Source organism: Cyprinus carpio, chromosome B7 (genome assembly GCF_018340385.1).
Source record: "Cyprinus carpio isolate SPL01 chromosome B7, ASM1834038v1, whole genome shotgun sequence".
NCBI lineage: Eukaryota > Metazoa > Chordata > Actinopteri > Cypriniformes > Cyprinidae > Cyprinus > Cyprinus carpio.
In genome coordinates, this window is record NC_056603.1 from 287,613 (window position 1) to 307,930 (window position 20,318).

At 39.0% G+C, this 20,318-nt stretch overlaps 1 protein-coding gene across 1 annotated transcript in view; it reads left to right on the forward strand.

Moving 5' to 3' along the window:
- Positions 1-18,445: 18,445 nt before the first annotated feature.
- The window catches only part of LOC122138014 (5-hydroxytryptamine receptor 2C-like), an 11,481-nt gene continuing 9,608 nt past the window's right edge, over positions 18,446-20,318 (forward strand). The window contains exon 1 of the mRNA XM_042728405.1: positions 18,446-18,911. Coding sequence (XP_042584339.1) covers positions 18,521-18,911 — 391 coding nt within the window. The 5' untranslated portion in view covers positions 18,446-18,520. The remainder of the gene's footprint in view (positions 18,912-20,318) is intronic.

Genomic DNA, 20,318 nt, shown 5'->3' on the forward strand with positions numbered 1-20,318 from the left:
CTATTGCGAAACTGTTATGACAATGTTGACCAAATGCCAGACATCAATAAGAAATTTATGCGCATGTTGTGCATGTGGAATAGATGGGGATGAGCAAGAACAATGCAGAATATGCTGCTTGCAACAAAGCCTCATCTTAATGGTCATTCAATATTTCATCTCTTTTCCTCCCAGTGGCCTGGTAAGTTCAGTATTACCTTGACAGTGTTCATGGTAACTTTATGAAGGCAGAATAAACTCCCACGTTCTGATGTTTTCTCTCGCGTTATCGCAATACTAGTCACGTTCTGTGACGTATCGACTGAGGCTATTTTAATTCACTAGCCTCTTTCTACGCCTCTGTCAGGGGACGGTGAATAGCACGGTTCTTCTGATCGAGAAACTCACCAAAAGAGAATGTACCCTTTCAGAACGGACCATCACAAACACCATCAGGATAGTCCACACACCATTCCCGAAAGCTTTTCAAAATGAGCACTTGCAACTGCTTGATACTTTCTGTGTTTGTTTACGGTGGAAAAAAAAAAAAGAAAAAAAAAATAAGAAAAAAAAAAAAAAAAAGAACAATACCTAAAAGGAAAGAAAGAAAAGACTTCAGCCTTCCCTCAGTACTTCATTTCCCCAAAGCCACAATCATAAGAAATAGCTACCGTGACACATAGGGTGGATGTTTGTGATGTGGTAAACGAACCGAGAGCGGATTAAGGGTTTAACGTCTAGAGGGATAGGGTGGCCGCTAACATTAGTTATGCGAGACATGGTGTTGAATTTCAGGTGACAGCTCGTGGCTCGTCATGTAAATCAGTGGGAAGAATTAGCAGTCTTTTACAACAAGTGCTTATAGCATCCAAGAGACCGTGCAAGTTGTTTTCTTCAGAGCTGAGTTCTTTTCTCCTTTTTTCAATCCCCCCCATGGTCAGTGGCGAAGTCAAAACGCGAGAAAACCGAAACGGCCTTGATTATGGGTTTAGAAATGATAGGCCACGACGCACACAAACACTGCTTGTGCAAAGAAAACGGTATTCCGAGGATTGGAGTTAAAGACATAATTATCTATGTCTAAGTGGCTAGTTTAGTTCTTTGTGAAAGCGAATAAGAACTCAAAAGGAGACTCTGTGAGGGAAGGTCAGCCCTGAAGCACCCACTTTTAGTGTGTACAGGTATGAATTCGGACAGGTAATCCCGCATTTATTTGTTTGCTCCATTTGTTTTCTATATTTGACTGCCGTCGTCCATGTCTCTCGTGGGCCAATGAAAGCTCAATAATGAAAGTGGTTGGATTGTTCAGCAAGTAAAGTTTTCAGAAAACAAACAGATTTAAAATCCTATATTCAACGGCTGCTCTTTCAAAACGTCATCCGCAACCCCACACGTTTGGCACATTTAATTATGGTTGAGGTTGTAATGAATTTACAAAACCAAGAAAAAAAAAGAAAAACAAAAGAAAAGTACACCGGATTTGTTTCATGATCCGGGGGTGTTGTGATTGGCAATGGTATAATCGGAACAGACTGTTTGAACCGTCGCTCCAAAAAGTCTGTTGCTCATTTTTTTAAGATGAAGATGGGGCCCTGCCTGAGTGCCAGAAAAACACCATTATTTTAACTTCCTTCAGTCCTGCAATGTGTGCACGGAAGTGTTATGGTCAGGGCAATCATTTTGTAAATATTTTATTTTTCCGTTTATTTTCTTTTCTGTTTATGCCCTTATTTTCTTTCATTTCAAAACATTTCTTTCTTGCTTGTTCATCTATTCTGTTTTCTATTCTTTTAAAAAGTGATTATCAATAATTGGTATGCTGCTAATTTTTTAAGGTCCCGTTTCTCGCCATTTACAAACCAGTAACTGTACGACTTGGCATCAAAAAATCTCCTAATTCTGCTCGAACTTATTACTCGTTAGTAAGTGTTGGGTTTAAGTTTATGGTTATTTGGGTAGTGATTTTCGGGAGGAGGGAATATGGTCAAGTACGGATAAACAAGCCTGAGTCTTGATGTAATCATAGGCAGCTAATACGAAACTAGTTAATAGTGATGATTGGTGCCGATACTGAAGTGTGTCACCCATTATTTAAATGTATGGTAACACAGGCCTTGCAACGCAAAAAATGCTTGCATCTATACAGGTTTTAAAAAAAAAAAACAAAAAACAAACGAACAAAGCGAAAAACTTCATTTGTTTAATTATATGTATACTGTTAAATATATGTACCAGTAATACACCGAAATTATCCGACTAGCACAGTGGTAAAATGGTCCAACATCTTTTGTTTTATTAAGTATTCAATATGTTCATTACTTTAAGTCGGCAAAGGACGTGAAAAAAATATCCTCAAATACTAAATTACTGTTAAAGCACTTTAAGAAAATGCCAGTTTATAAATAAGCTTTTTCAAAAATCTAGAAGGTCTATATGGATGTAGTAGAACAGCAGAAAATATCTGGGTCATGTTTGCATTTTCTCCTGTCACTGGCCATAATTCCAACCTTGAAAATCAGGGTTCGACATAAAATAAGGTGTTTACAATCATTTATACATGTGAAAATCAGCTGAGAATCAGAAAAAAAAAGTTGTAACCTGGCTAAAAGGAAAATAGGAATCATATCTTTGTGGCTGTTCTTCTGGTTATTAAGGGAAAAGAGAATCCTACAAGATTCCTTCACGTTACAAATAGTTGTTGAAAGCAAAAATGCAGTGAAATGCACATCATATTTTTTTGAGAAGGCCATTATTTTTTTAAATCAACACTCCAAAATTAGTAAGTAACAATTAATAGATTTCACTGAGCAAAAATGTTGCAGGGCGGTGTTATTTTAATAATTTGATTTATTATTATTTTAATTAAATGGAGCAGGAGCCTTAAGTTATTTTTATTTTTCCATATGAGAGTCCATTAATTCTTATGGAGGGACCCTGGCCCCTGCACCCCCAGACACTGGTGAGCGCTTGTACTGTATGTGTGCTTGTATTGATGTGTGTTAGATAAGTCTTTCATTCCCACTCTCATCCTCACACAAAGGCTTGAACCATTATCACAACAATTAACACCTGCCATAAATCACAGAAAGAGAGAGAGTCAAAGAGGGAGATGAAACTTGTCATCTACTGCACGATCTGTCTGTTTCACGCTGATCGATGGATTCCACTCCAGACGTTAATGTTTTTTCTGCCCTTCTTTACAAAAGGATTCATTTCATTTTTCTTCCCTCATTAATCACCTTATTCCGTTGATATTGACAGGCAATATTTAACTGCCTCTGCTTTTAAACGAACATCACTGAGATACAAGTTACGACATCCCAAAGGGAAGGGAGTGTATATATATAGTGGGTACGGAAAGTATTCAGACCCCCTTAAATTTTTGACCCTGTTATATTGCAGCCATTTGCTAAAATCATTAAGTTCATTTTTTTTCCTCATTAATGTACACACAGCACCCCATATTGACAGAAAAACACAGAATTGTTGACATTTTTGCACATTTATTAAAAAAGAAAAACTGAAAAATCGCATGGTCCTAAGTATTCAGACCCTTTTCTCAGTATTTAGTAGAAGCACCCTTTTGATCTAATACAGCCATGAATCTTTTTGGGAAAGATGCAACAAGTGTTTCACACCTGGATTTGGGGATCCTCTGCCATTCCTCCTTGCAGATCCTCTCCAGTTCTGTCAGGTTGGATGGTAAATGTTGGTGGACAGCCATTTTCAGGTCTCTCCAGAGATGCTCAATTGGGTTTAAGTCAGGGCTCTGGCTGGGCCATTCAAGAACAGTCACGGAGTTGTTGTGAAGCCACTCCTTCATTATTTTAGCTGTGCGCTCCGGGTCATTGTCTTGTTGAAAGGTGAACCTTCGGCCCAGTCTGAGGTCTTGAGCACTCTGGAGAAGGTTTTCGTCCAGGATCTCCCTGTACTTGGCTGCATTCATCTTTCCCTCGATTGCAACCAGTCGTCCTGTCCCTGCAGCTGAAAAACACCCCCACAGCATGATGCTGCCACCACCATGCTTCACTGTTGGGACTGTATTGGACAGGTGATGAGCAGTGCCTGGTTTTCTCCACACATACCGCTTAGAATTAAGGCCAAAAAGTTTTATCTTGGTCTCATCAGACCAGAGAATCTTATTTCGNATATATATACAGAGAACACATTACATGCCGGGAGATTTAGTAGAGTGAGCCCTTCTTTTCACCCACAGTTCTATTTCCTTTGTGAAAGGTAAGGAGGGTTATCAGTTTGCTCCACTATATCCATAAAATGTATCTAATTATATTAGCCATCCATGTTAGTAGAATAAATATATTGTTGATGAGAGGTTGATTAATGTGTATCAGACATTATTTTTGATAGATTATTTTGTATTTCTGATATTATTGCACGTTTCCTATGTTCCATGTAGCTGAGCATATTTTCATGTATATTATATTATGTTCAAGGTCTGTTTGTTTATTTTATGGTCTAATTATCCATATTTTGATTAAATCCACTTTTATCTTTGTCTGTCATATGCTGTAGTTTATCTTTCCTGTGTTTTAGTGAGTTTGTGAACGATGAGCTTACTATTAAGTTAGCTGCAGTCTCAACTTCATTATTTCTTTATAATGCATATATATGAATTTGGGTTATTGAAAGGAACACAGTTCTATGTCTTTATAAAAGGCGGTGACATCTGTTCTGCTTGTGACAGTGCTTTGTTGGAGAAGGAAGCCTAATAAAGAGAAAGCGCTGGCTCCTCTGTGATCTCAACGATTTTTTGTACTCTCTTTAACCCTCCTAAACACATTGCGTAACCTAAGGCACTCCTGGGGCCTACTGAGCAACTGAGGGTTAATATATATACGGTGCCTTACAGTTATTTGGGTTCTTCTTTACCTCTCTCACCAAGGCTCTTCTCCCCCGATAGCTCAGTTTGGCTGGAAGGCCAGCTCTAGGAAGGGTTCTGGTCGTCCCAGACATCTTCCATTTAAGGATTATGGAGGCCACTGTGCTCTTAGGAACCTTAAGTGCAGCAGAAATGTTTTGTAACCTTGGCCAGATCTGTGCCTTGCCACAATTCTGTCTCTGAGCTCTTCAGTCCTGGAGTTGGGGTCCTCTGCCATTCCTTCCTTGCAGATCCTCGTCCTCAGGTTGCTGGGGTCAGGTTGGAAACTGGTAATGTTGGTTGGACAGCCTTTTCACCGGTCTCTCCAGAAGAGCTCAATGGGGTTTAGTAGGGGGCTTCTGGCTGGGCCATTCAAACAGTCACGGAGTTGTTTGTAGCCACTCCTTCATTATTTTAGCTGGTGGGGTGCCTCCGGTCATTGGGGGCAGGGGCAAAAAAAAACAAAAAAAGCTATGATTGAAAGAAGTTAAAACCTTCCGGCCCATCTGATAGTTGACGTGAGCGAAAAGAGAAACACTCCTGGAGAAGGTTTTCCGTTCCAGGATCTCCCTGTACTTGGCTGCATTTCATCGTTTCCCCCCTCGATTGCAACCAGTGTTCGTCCTGTCCCTTGCTCTAACAACACACCCACCCCCACAGCAGGATTTCTGCACGCACCATGCTATCACTGTTGGGACTGTATTGTACAGAGTGGATGATCAGTGCCTGTTTTCTCCACACATACCGCTTAGAATTAGGGCCAAACGTTTTATCTTGGTCCTCCATCAGACCATAGATCCTTATTTATCGCTGTTTTAGCAAACTCCTTTGGCGGCTTTCCCCCCCCCCAATCCCTGTGTCTGCACTGAGAAGAGTCTTCCGTCGGGCCCCTTCCCCCTGCCATAAGTCCCCCGCCCCCCCACCGACTGGTGGAGGGCTGCATTGATGTTGATTTTCTACACTCTTTGTTTTTTTTTCTCCCATCTTCTCCCGACTCTGCAAAATCTCTGGAGCTTCACCACAGTGATCTTTCTTTTGGGTTTCTACTTGCTTTACCTCTCTCCTCAAGGCTCTTCTCCCCCCGATAAGGCCATTCAGTTGTGGCTGGAAAGGCCACTCTAGGCAGGTTCTGGTTCGTCCCAGACATCTTCCCATTTAAGGATTATGAGGCCACTGTGCTCTTCGGAACCTTAAGTGCGCAGAAATGTATTTTGTAATACCCTTGGCAATCTGTGCCGATTCCACAATTCTGTCTCGAGCTCTTCATCAGTTTTTCCTTTTGCTCATGATTCTCAGTTGCTCTGACCTGCACTGTAAAAAAAAAAAAAAAAAAAAGGGGCCTGTCAGGTCCTTATATAGACAGTGTGTGGCTTTTCCTTATCAAGTCCAATCATATAATCAAACACTAGCTGGACCTCAAATGAAAGGTGTAGAAACCATCTCCCGGATGATCAGAAGAAATGAAAGCACCTTGAGTAAAATATATGAGTGTCACCGCAAGGGTCGGATCAACCTTAGGACATGTGATATTTCACAGTTTTTTCTTTTTTTAATACATCTGCAAAAATGTCAATAATCTGTCTGGTTGTTTGCTGTCCATATGGGTGCTGTTGTGTACATTACTGAGGGAAAAAAAATGGGGGGGAGTTAAATGATTGTAGCAAATGACGCAATATAACAAAGAGTGCAAAATTTAGGGGGGGTCTGAACCTTTCCGGACCCACTGTGTATATAATATATATATCTTATAAAATATTTATAACTCTATATAATACATATAAGAACACATACATGGCCGTGAAATTTAGTATAGTGAGCCTTCTTTGTCACCCCAGTTCGAATTCTTTGTGAAAGAAAGGAGGGTTAACAGTTTGCTTCCCTATATCCATAAATGTCTCTAATGATATTAGCCTCCATGGTTAGTAGAATAAATATATTGTTTTGATGAGAGGTTGAGTAATGGTGTATCCGACATTATTTTGGAGTAGAAATTTTTATGTTTTCTGATATTATTGCACGTTTCCTTGTTTTCCTGTAGCTGCAGCATATTTTTCCATGTATTATATATTGTTCAAGGTCTGTTTGTTTATGTTTAATGGTCGACTTATCCATATTTTGATTAAATCCACTAATTCCACTTTATCTTTGTCTGTTCCATATGCTGTGTTTTATCTTTCCTGTATTTTATAGGTTGTCAAAAACATGAGCTTACTGCTTAAGTTTAGCTGCAGCCCTCAACTTCTGTCATTTCCTCTTATAATGCATTAGTATATTGTAATTTTGAGGTTTATTTGAAATGAAATCACAGTATCATCTTCCTTATAAAAGGCTGTCAGCCAAATCCTTGTTCTGCTGTGACAGTGACTTTGTGTGTGAGAAAAGGAGCCTAATAAAAGAAAAGTCGTTTGGTTTGAGGTCCAACGATTTTCTCATGGTACTCCTCATTTACCACCCCTCACCTTAAACACACGCAGATACATACCGCATCTGGGAAGCCCTACCGATCAAGAGAGGGTTGCTATGTATATATGAGGCTGCTCAGATAAGTAGAATATCATCAAAAGTTGTTGATTTCACCAATTTTCCATTCCAAAAAGTTAAACTCTGTATATTATATTCATTCATTACAACACACGACCGATATGAGTCAAATGTTTATTTCTTTCTACTCTGGATGATTATAAATCTAATAAATAAGGAAAAATCCAAAGTTCAGTATCTCAAAAAATTGTACTCATTACTTAAGACCAATACAAAGAAAGGATTTTAGAAATCTTGGGCAAACTGACAAGTACATAGCTGCGGACAGCACTCAATACTTAGTTTGTGTCTTTCTTTTTGTCTGAATTACTGCAGCAATGCTGCGCTGCAGCATGGAGTTTATCAGCTCTGTGGCACTGCCTGCTCAGTGTTATGAGAGCCTGTGCTTCTCTCTCTGATAGTGGCCTTCAGCTCTTCTGCATTCTTGGGTCGTTATGGCATATTGCATCTCTTCCTTTCTTTTTCACAATACCCCATAGATGTTCTATGGGGGTTAAGGTCAGTATACTGGTGCTGGGCCAATCAGAACAGGATAACCATGGTCCTTCAAACCAGGTATACTGGTAGCTTGGTCACGTGTGTGGCAGGTGCCAAGTCCTGTTGGCAAATGAAAACACCCGCATCTCCACAAAGTTTAGTCAGCATATCGGCTGCAGCAATGGAACCCTGGAACCTCAGCAATCATTGCAGTGGCCCAACACCAGCAGATGACATGGCAGCACCCCAAAAAAACCACAATCACTGACCTACTGCAGAAACTTTTACACATGACCTCGGGCAATCCTGGATTGTGTGATCCTCCTCTATACCTCCCGACTCTCAGAACCTGATTCTCGAAAGGAATTGCAAATTTTGACTTCTCATCAGAGAAACATACCCTTGCAGACCACTCCAGCAGCAGTTCAAACCTTTTTTGGAAGCGAGATATTTCCGATGGCTGTCTGTTGTTGACAAGTAGCTGGACACAAGGAATGCGATAGCTGAAAACCATGTTCTTTTTCCCTCTCCTGTGCAAGGTGGTCAATGGTCGTCTTATTGGACAACGTGTGAAGTCAGCAGTCTTCCCCATACTTTGTGTAGCCTACAGACCTAGACTGAGAGAACCATTTCAAGGCCATGTGCAGGTGTTTTTGAGTTAAATTAGTTTTGAGTATAGTGTGGGCACCATGTGTCTTCAATATGAACTCTTTTTTCTTTCAACAATATTCTAATTTTCGAGAGACTGAATTTGGGATTTTTTCCGTAGTTGGCAAATATAATCAATCAAAATTAAAAAGAAATAAACATTTGAAATCTATCCTGTCTGTTTGTAATGAATGATACAATATACCAAGTTCCCTCTTTGAACGGAATTAGTGAAATTAATCAGCCCTTGATTATATTCTACCAGGTACATGAACCAGCACCTGATAATATGCGTGACCCCTGACTACAAAACCATCACTGTGGTATATTTGTAGCAATAGGTAAAAAAAAAATACATCTCTATGAGGTCCAATTATTGTTTTTTTTTTTTTTTCTTTTATGCCAAAATCGATTACGAATATTAAGTAAAGATCATGTTCCAGAAAATAATTTTGTAAATTTTCCCTACTGTACAATTTCATTTAAAACTTAAGTGTTTGATTCGTATTGCATCGCATAGAAACTAATTTGGCAATAACTTTTAGAAAGGCAATTTTCTCATAGTTAGATTTTTTTTGTACAAAATCAGATTCCAGATTTTCAAATATTTGTATCTCTCTCGGTACGGCTCGGATCTCGCTCGGGCATCGGCTCGGCTCGTCTCGGCCAAATATTGTCGATTCCTAAACAAACCAAACATCAATGAAAAGCGTATTTTATTTCAGATTTTCAGATATAAATTTCAGTAATTTTTTATAAAAACCTACCCTTAATGGACTGGTTTTGTGGTCCAGGGTCAAACTATATAATATATATATCTATATATATATATATATATATGTACAGTGTGTGTGTGGTTTGTGGTGTGGTGTGTGTGGTGTGTTGTGTGTGGTGTGTGTGTTGTGTGTATCTCTATCTCATATCTCTCTCTTATACGAGTGTCCTCTTTTTTTTTATTTCCAACATTACCCATTCAATAATTTGGTATAGTCATAATATACCCATGTATACCCGTTTCATTTAGATTCTGGATCATTAGACTAGTTATAATATACCTAAAACTCTCACTGAGTTCAAACTTATGCGCCTCCAGAGCTTGGCGCTTCTGACAAGTGAATCGATGCCTTGTGTGGTGCCATCCCAAAGAGTAAGGTTCAAAATCACTCTCACACAGACCTTTTTCTGTACTGGGCCCAGCTGGTGGAAGGATCTCCCACATCTCACTTTTGTCGAACAGCTGGCGTCTTTACCTCATCTTCAAAAACATCTAAAACCTACCACATCTTTTTCGCCAGCAACTTGACATAAGTTTTTTTGTTTACATACTATATCGTGTGTCTACTGTTTATATTTATTTTGTATATACAGCCAGAATGTGTGTTGTTTACTTTCGAAAACTATGTTCTATTATAGTATATTACCCAATCTTATATATAATATAACATAAGAATATAAAATCTATCAATGCATATACATGTAATATTTTTCAAAATATATACTGGGTAGGTGTGGTGTATTAGAATAATACTCAAATATGCAGAGTAACTATACATATTTTCAAACAAAAACTTTTATTTGGATGCGATTAAATCGCGTATTAATGTTTGACAGCACTAGCACATGTAATACTGTGTGTGTTCTCTCGTTGGTCTGATTGCTTCTATTGTTCTCATTTGTAAGTCGCTTTGGATAAAAGCGTCTGTTAAATGATTAAATGTAAATGTTAAATGTAAATGTCATGGTATTGCTCTCTGATAACAATATTGCACCACCCTAGTTTTAAAATTTTTGTACAGGGAACACAATGTACATTTTTCCTCTGAGCCTTTCTGCAGTGTAAAACCAACCACATGTTTATTTCATCCTGTGATATTAAGTGCATAGATGGCCATAGGTGGCTAAGAATATCCTTACAAATTAAATTAACTTCACATTTAGCAGGACAATCACTGGGTCATCTTTGGGTTTCTGAATGCTCCCCTTTGAGGCACAGCTACAGGTTGTATGCTTAATGAAGTGCAAGGTGTCCTTGTCCTATTGCTGTTTTGTCATGCCAAGGGAGTGTGCAGGGGGGCATTGGATGCCCTACGACAAGGGCTTTTTGCTAATGAGAATTCATACTCTATGTTCTTCTGCTGGCCATATCAAAGGCTTTCAGTAACTGGCTTTATTGTAGGAGCATCACTCGGGATTGACCACAAGGACAGCATGAAAGATGCTCAGTCCAGACAACCTTTGTTTTACTGCACTATATGTTAATGACTGGGCAGAAGAATGTAGTTTGATGGTTCTATCATTCTTTCATATCATATGTTCATACGTTCTATCATATCTATCTGTCTGTCTGTCTGTCTGTCTGTCTGTCTATCTGTCTGTCTGTCTATCTATCTATCTATCTATCTATCTGTCTGTCTGTCTGTCTGTCTGTCTGTCTGTCTGTCCGTCCGTCCGTCCGTCCGTCCGTCCGTCCAGTCCAGTCCAGTCCAGTCCAGTCCAGTCCATTCATTCATTCATTCATTCATTCATTCATTCATTCATTGTAATAGACAGAGAAGTGTCCCCTCCCCCCAGCTGACTTCTTTTGCTGTATCTCAAAAGTGTCTTTGATCAATGTTTGATAAAGCGGAATAGGCTGCCCACAACATGGTGCAATCAGCCCCAAGATTTGCATTCAAGCCGCAGCCCTGCCCATAGCATCCTTCTCCCAAACAATGGACTTGTGGTTGGTTCTAGTGAACACTTCTGGATGAGTTTAATGGGTCATCAGGATGCGGCAAGAAACATTCTGATGTTTCTAACATCCTTCCAGAGCCACTGATCCGTAAACTATGTTGGGTATAAAAACATTAACCCAGACCAACTCCTCTGGTTAAACCGTGCTGTAGAGGCAAGTGTAGTGCGCAGGGTGATGGTGTCTCACGACTGATTGACCTTGACATATCCAAGCAGCTCCAAGTGGCCATTGAATCAGCTTTGTGGAAAAGATAACTGAGTGATAGACCGAACACATGGTTTCATCATTGAGCTAGTGTGGTCAACCGTGAGGAAGTGGAAGAAATTTACAGTGGTCATATAATTGGAATAGAAGAATTTGTTATTTATCTTTGGTAGTGCGCGCTATAATTGTGTAATAACTAAAAACATTTAACAAGGCCACAACGCAGAGCGTAATCAATATCTTCCAGCATCCAAGACACCAATGCATTTTTCATCTGAATATTAGTATAAGCAAACGAAATGGCAATTATCATGACGTGTTTATTCAGTGAGGAAAAAAAAAGACTGATGCAGGCTGGTCGGGACAGGGTAATGTAATAATAAATAAAGACTAACCTAGATATGATTGGCAGGGATGGAGAATATGCTAATGAACTCGACTCTTAGAGGAACAGTCATCCACATTGTGCAAAAAAAGACACTTTCGAGCGTTGGTGGTGTGTTTTGTTAGTGTGTTTGGATACAAAAACAAAACCAACAAAAAAACAAAAACAGGTGTTATAGTAACAGCGCAGAGCTCCATACTTAACATTGAGTAAAAATCCTGAAAAAAGGTTATAGAAAAAAAAAGAGAAAGCAAGAGCAAACCCTTCCCACAGAAGAAGCAATAAGTGTTGTTTCTTTTTTGAGATCTATGGTAAAAGAAATAGAAAAAGGAAAGGGAGGGGAAGACTACTTAGAGAGAGAGAAAGAGAGCAAAAGAGTGGTGAAATTTGTAGCCTGGACTGTGTGGGGTTGCTAGGGTGTCAGGGCAGAGAGCACCTCAACGGACTCTTCACCAACTGTTTTCTGAAATGTTGCCAGAAACACAGAGATTGAGAATTGAAAAAAGCTTGAAAGAAAGGATTAAACTCAATAGACTGTCTCCCTGGATGCCAATATAACCTCCCACTCCCCAAGGCCTTGCAAAAAATTAAAAGAAAAAAATGTAATATTGCAAGTAAATAGAAAATAATACAAGCTCAACTGAAAAAACCTAGAGGAAGAGTGGCAATATTGAAGATATCCACTTTTAAATTGCTGCAATTCTAATGAATGCAAAAGATCTCATTCAAGCATCTTCTAAGGTCCAGATACGGTTTCATTTCTTTTTCTGAAATTAAAAAGAGGTTTTAATACTTGTGTATACCTCACACAAGATCAAAGCTCTTTTCAAAGCATTTTTATTTCATCATTGGTATATTCTGTACACCGAAAAACAGGCCTTGGAATTTCATCAAATGTAACTTTGTTTATGCAGGTATGGTATTTGGTTTTTCAAATAATTTAACAAATAGCAATTTAGCCTTTTAGAATGAACTATTATACAGTCCCTGTTGTCCACTGCATTTTTTTCTTTTTCTTTTACATTTTCATTAGGCATTCTGTCTTCAGAATGAGAAGAAGAATAGTTAGAATAGGTTTTAGATCTCTCGCTCTCGTCTCACTACTCTCCTTAAAAACCTTATTTCGAACCGATCCACAAAAAAGTTAAATTTTTGCACCAAATCAGAAAAAACTTGATACTGTAGATTTCATCATCCAAGAACCCAAAGTTTGCCACCTCACACTGAAATGCTGGCAATGCTTGGGTTGATTGCTGATATCAGTCCAGCCTGAACCGCATTCATAAATTTACAGAAGGCTATTTTAACATTTTATCAGACGGGCCCTTTTTATCCGCAACTTAGAGTGCATTTCAGGCTAACATTTTTTTACCTAATGTTTCTCTTTGGAATCAACCACACGTTTTTAACTGCTAACACAACCCCGCAATGGCTCTAATAAAATTTCAATGCTTCGAACCAACAACTTTTTTAACTGCTAACGCAATGCTCTACCACTGAGCCACAGGAAGACCTCATCATTTTATTTTTTTGTTGGTAAATATCATTTGGAGATGGGCAGATGTGCTGCTCATAGGCATGCCAATGTCCATTGTAACAAAAGAAATAGAAAAATGCAGAGTTTCAAATGGAATGCAAAAAGGACAAAGAAGAAATCCCAGAATGCCATGCGTCGACCTGTTCTTTGGAATTTGGTGCCTATGTTTTCTTCCTTATAGTAGATGCATTTTGCTGTAGGCACAAGCACACGTTAGCTGTTAACCCTGGAAAGTCATTTGAAAGGAAACTTCTATCAAACACACCAGTTCTGGTAAACAATAGCAGGAGCATTTTAAAACATTTTTTTTTTGTTGTTGTTGTTGTGTCACTTGTTTCTCAGATAAAACCTGTCCACATATTCACTCATCCAGGAAAGCATCTAATGAATGAGATGGGTGTTCCTATCACACCTTTAAGACTTTCTGAAAGCTTTGTCTCACAAAGTGTAGAGTGACTTATGTAATCCAACAAGCATCGTTTCATGGTTCGGAGGTTTCTCATGCTCTCAAAACTAGTTTGTGATGGTTTTGTGCTGTGTTGCAAGTGTCTTTGGGTATCTACTCATTATTCGCTCTTTATGAACCAGTATCGATTCGTCATTTGATTCTGCCTTTTAACTGCAACATTCGCAGTCCTGGCTCACATGTGACTAGCAGGGCAGATTCAAAGCGAAACGGGTGGATGAGCAAAGAACAAAGGACCATGTTCAACTGTGGGTCCCGTAACCACCTTACTTGCGAATCTTAAAAATAAAACCTTTGTCACAGAGGATCTGTTCCAGAATATCCATGTGCAGAAAAAACATGCTGCTTACCCTTTTTGAATGTCTATTTTTGCATTGTAAAATTACAAATAAATCATAGAAAATCACAAAAAACACAAAGACTTGGCTCATCGGGTGTTTGATTCCATATTGCCAGAATATTGCAGGAGCAAGAAGCTTAATGCCTGATTCAGTGACTCCTTTAACAGCCCTCCCATACATTAGTTGAGTTATTATCTGAATGACCCTTTCCAGCAATGTGAAGAGAGCAGGCTTAAATAGACCGATATATGAATAGATTTCAAATCATTAGTCTCAGCCATCTTTACGACAAGCAGATTGTAGAGACCAGGTAATGTCATGTAACAGCAAAGCTGCAGATGACTCACTTTATTACTGTGGAGAAACATGTATCTAATGTCTATGTTGTAATAAAAAGACAACATATTCGTGTTGTGTTAAGGATGTTTAGTGATTTTCTTTCAAACTTGCCTAAGGTTTTTCACTCCTGCTATTGCAAAAAATAAAGTAAAAGAAAAGGCCAAGATGACAGTTAGCAGAGCATCGTGTTTAGCTGTTTATGTATTGGTGCACGTTTAATTTTCTTTGCAAGTGCGTTTCATACGTGGCACACTTGAAAAAGCATCCAGAAATGGCTTCCGTTCCATAGAACCAAGTTTTCGCTTCGCTTCTACTTTTTTTTGCCCCCTACCAGGATAATTGTGAGACTGGAAATTTATTTTCTGTTCCATTAAGTGCGAGCTGAAGGGGCAGGGCGGGGCACTGTGAAATGGCTTTTCAAGACATGCTGGTTACTTTCTTAATTTATAATCCGGTATTCAGCCCTACAGAACAAAAATAATAGTCTCATTTTTATGAAAGCAGTGCTGAGTTAAACAGCAACTCGTAAATTAGGCGACATGAAATCTTCTCTGTTGATACAATTGGGGTCCATTTCGCAACCACATGGCCGAGAAGAACTCTGGATATGCATCTGTTTAGCGCTTGCCCATTTTTTTTTTTTTTTTTTTCTTGTGTTATTTCGGCGTCCTCTCCGGCACGATCCGTGTAAGTCTGTTTATTTGTGCTCAGGACCCTACGCAGTTCACATGTGGGCTACTCTCGCTCTCGCTGATTTACATTTCCATTTATACCACTAAACAAGCGTAGTCTGGGGCCATATAAATAGTAGATTTGTAATTCCAAAGACCTGCACATATACAGATTCCTTCACTTAGTGGTTGCTGTCAGAGGTCCACTCAATCCTAATCGTAGTCTTGCAATGCCTTGCTCTATTTCTTCCATTTCGTCTCTGTTGATCTCGGGTCGGACATGCACCAGACTAGTTAGCTACTCTGCATTCATTTCTTTATCCTTATTTCAACACACACCCCACACACATACCACTACGCGGATTAAGCTTAGGAGAATATTACCTCCTGTCAGAAGAAAAATGTTTTTGTTAAACTTTTTCTTAGTGGGTGGAAATTTTAGTTCCCTCGGGCAGGTTTCGCTGCCCACGATTCCCATCATGCAAAAATCAATTCTGCATTTCAGTTTCCATTCAAAATGAAAATGAAGACCACCATTCTAAGGAACACTGTCATGTAGGCTGAATCATAATTTTGTACCCATTTTCTGTTTGTCTTTTTGTCTCTTATTTACCCCCATCCTATTCAAAAATAAACACATTTTGTTTATTTGTGGTTTTTTGGTTGGGAATCTCGGATGCTTTGGAAACATTTTCCCCACAATGAGAATGCATTCCAAAAATGAACCCAAATTCTAATCCAGCGGCTGAATCGTTACCCGGATGTAAAAAAGAGATTTGAATCGCTGGAAGGTATTTGAGCATTGTCCTTGTTTTGTGTAGTCGTTCCACTTTCATGCCAATTTATCCACAATTCCACAGTTACTTGATTGGGCTTCTGCCTGAGGAGGCCTAATTACCCATTGTTGGAATGCAGAACTTAGTTTGTGAGTGCACTCTCATGCACTTCAGCTAATGGATGATGATGAAAGAGCGCTGAAGGGAAGAGCGCGTTTGGGAGAGAGCAATAGAGAGAGTTGGAGAACTAGATTAATTCTCTCAGGTGAACACAATCAGCTTTGTCAACACGATCCATCTTTCAGTGTTCTTTTCATTAAAACTGTGAGGTTTTGGCTTGGTTTTGCAGTTTTCCAACATGACTTTGATCCCATATATTTGAACCCCTCGGGTTGCTACGGTTTTTAAAGAATCTCTTATGCTCACATAGGATGCATTTATTTTAAGTATAGTTTAAAATGTAATTAAGTCCTGTATGGCAAAGCTTACTTTTCAGAATCATTCTAATTTGCTGAATTGGGATTAATACTTTTGATGAATAGAAGGTTGTCCAAAGAGCAGCAGTTAATTAATTTAATAAGTTCATGTCTTATTCGTCTTTTAATTCCAATTTTAATGCAGCCTTGCTTAATAAAAATCTGACCCAAACTTTTGTACTGTAGGGTGATATGTTATGTAAGTGTGGTGGTGTCAAATACCTTTGGGCTCACAGTGTAGTAAAACAAGAACGAAAAAATCTCTAATTTTAGACTATTCAGAGCCCCTTAATGCTGAGATTGTTTTCTTAGCCTACTTTCTGCAGCCCAGTGAGGGTGTTCATTTTTCATTACCCACCATTATGTATTCCCAAAGGATATGTTCAGATTCTGTTTATAATGGGATGTGAAGGGTCCTAATAGAATTCAAGTCTGCCTGTAAAAATTCAAAATCTTTTATGCACGTTCCTTGAACCTGTAAGAGGGACTGCATTTAGGGGGGGGGGGGGGGGGGGTGGTGCTCTCCCGTGTATTTGATGTATGTGTATGTGTAGGGAGGAGTGCACAGGAATTGATTATCCGGTGATTTATTTATTGTAGGGGTCTTTTTTACTTTTTGCTGTCGTTTGCTTTACTGCAGTCTCCAGAGAAGAGGTGAACACCGCGGACTCTCTGCCTCTGATGACTTGCAATTTTTCTTCCTCTATTTAGATGGCGGGAAACATTTCTGTAATGAGAAAACTGCTGTCCCCTCAGTGAATAAACTATTTCCTTAGCATTGTAGAAGTACCGGGACAGGTTTGTCGTATTTTCTTTGTGACTCCATTTTTCTATCTATAGGGGACAATCTCTGCAGTTTAGAGAGGAATGATTTTGTTTCACCTTGATTTACTGATTCATACTGCGGTTCTTCTTTTCACCTTACTTTCAATAAATTGCAATTGGTTGAGGGAACCAACCAATATTTCCATTTAATGAAAATAAAGCTGATAATCTTAATTATGAAGATATATCTTAAATGATCATCGTACTGATCTGGAGTCATGAGAATTGAGGTGAGAAAAGTTTTTCAACGTGCCTATGTTAGTGGCCTGCTTTCTCCTAATTAAAGCATACATGTACATGGTTAGTTGTGGGCCCGAGCAGCTGTGGGTACTGTTTTCCACACACGTAACTGTGCCTTACAGTCTACCCTACTAAATGCCACAGCCTAACCGATGGGGGTGAAAACTACAATTACCGAAGCTTAGTAGACATCGTTCGGTTTCAAAGCGCCTGCAAAGTGACTGGCTGGATACGTGACAATTGCCCACTTGTCCAGCCGCGACAATGACATTACATCACATTATCTTTGACAGGTGTCTTTGTGTTATTAATACCACCTAATTTAATGAAGAAGTAACCTGCCTCAGATTTGGTGGTGTATGCTCTCAGTAGGGCAATGCAGCAGGTTCATGGAGACCCGATTTGCGTATATCATTTTAACAATTTTGTGAACCCAATTTACCCTCTATTACCACAGGGAGAGAGGCACCATTGGTTGCTCGCAATGTATGGATATTTCTGCAACTGATCATTTTATTGCTTTCCTCCCATATTATACAATGTAGATATTCACACTTTGACAGCTTAAGTCAATTCCAACAGTGCTGTCATTCATTCGGTAGACATTGTAACGTACAAAGAGTATCACAACCTTCAATTCTGTCGACTTTGATTCCGGTTATTTTAATCGTGAGTAACTCTGTGATATTCTGTCAAGAGTTCTTTTTTTATAGTGCCTTTTATCTAGGAGGTTCATATTTTTTTGGTATTCCTTGCCCTCATTGTGTGCCCTTTCTGTGTTTTACAGATACGGTTTCCATGAATAAGATCCAGAGCTCGAAACTTGCACCAGGAAATTCTAGGATATCCTCAGCGCGTAGATTTCTCCCTTCAGCATAGCATTTGAATCGTCACTTCCACGTTTTAGAACTTCCCAAACGCTTCTACCTGTAAGTGGCTGTCAGTGGCCATGAGTGGAAGGAGCTCGGATTGATAAAGGGTGACAGGAAAAGACATCAGAAGATGGGGGCACCTGGCGGGCCAGTTCTGGCCGGGTTCGGCTCTACGACATCCTCCCTAGACCTCGTTGGCTGGATGGTCTGGCCTGGGAATACCACCGTGAGCCTGAATCAGAGCCTCTTCACGACTGACTACAGCTTTAATCTATCCTCCTCTTCTTCATTCTCTCCTCAAGGGGTTGAAAAGGAGTCGATGAAGGAGAAGAACTGGCCGGCCCTGCTGATTCTTGTGATTATCTTTCTGACGATAGGAGGAAATATTTTGGTTATTTTGGCCGTGTCGCTGGAAAAGAAGCTGCAAAACGCGACAAACTTCTTTCTGCGATCACTTGCAGTGGCTGACATGCTGGTCGGCATCTTGGTCATGCCTATCTCGCTCATTAACATCCTGTATGGTGAGTTAAAATATTGATGCCATGGACCCCAAATATGACCTTCCTAAAATATAAAAAAAAAAAATTGCATAAAAACCTATTTATTGTATTTGTATTTATTTATTTATTAACATTTTAGCACTATTTTACTTAAAATTTCTGACATTTAAGGTGCATAAATATGGAAATTAAATTAAAAATAGTAAGTTAACACTACTATAGTAAGTTAACAGGGTTTTTCATCTGATGCTATGGACCCAAAAATATCAAGATTGAAATATAAAGAATATATAAATACAAAAAAATAATATAAATGTTTCCATATATAAAACCCATTTATATTACAAAAATAGTGAATATTATGCATATATGTAAAGCATTTTAAAAGATTACAAAAATTAACACGTTTATTTATTTAAATAATGTAAATTTTACTTTGAAATTTTCCACAGTCGTCCTGATTGAACATAAAGCTCATATTTGCGTTGGACAATTGTTGTGTCCCAGTTCAAAAGCTGGATCATTCGCAAAGGCCAGGAAGATTGGACTGAGCATTGTGAAATGGGACGGTCTAGCCTGCGAAGGATTGATCTTGTCACCTATCAACTGTGACAGCTGCCACTGGACTTTTTTGAAAGTGATATTAAACTGTCTGAAAACTAAAACAAGGTTCAGTGTGCTCACCTTGGTCAATTCATTTATATAATAACAAATATAAATCATCTATAAAATCGTGTCTCAGTAAGATATGTAAACATGTAAACTGCTTTATCAGTTGTCAATCCATCAGTTGTATCCTTCATTTACGGTGGCCGTGAAAGGCAAAACAGATTACAATTCTGAAAACAAAATAAATTGCAAATGCATATCTAAAAAACAAAATTTCATTTCCGAAACACAACAACAAATAAATGTGGCATTTGCGTTTGGTAATTTGTTATTTTTGTTTTCAGAATTGTAATCTGTTTTAGCCCTCCGGCCACCGTATTCTTTCCTGTGAACAAAGGTTTGAAGGGCCTCGAATTGGGACCGCCTCATCGCACTTCGGTGATGCGCCGGTCTTCAAAGTTTAGCCTTGCAATGAAGTCGCGTCTGACTGGGATGCGCTAATGTGATAACTTACCCAGTATTGTTGTAAGTATTCCAGGTTGACCTATAGGCCAGTGTGCATTACTTTTAGGGTGTATCAAAATGCAATGGTGCAAACTTTAAAATAATGCATATAGCATCACAAGAAGCCACACTTCCCGTAATAACTTCATGGCGTTTCCCTTTAAGCCCTTGGCTTTTCACGGGTAGCTAGGCATCCTTCTCCTCCAAATACCATGGCTCATTATACAATGACACCATAGAATATACCCTGGTTAATAAACACATTTAATTGGTCTTTCTACCAAAACTCAAGAAGATATGCGAGATAGATAATCC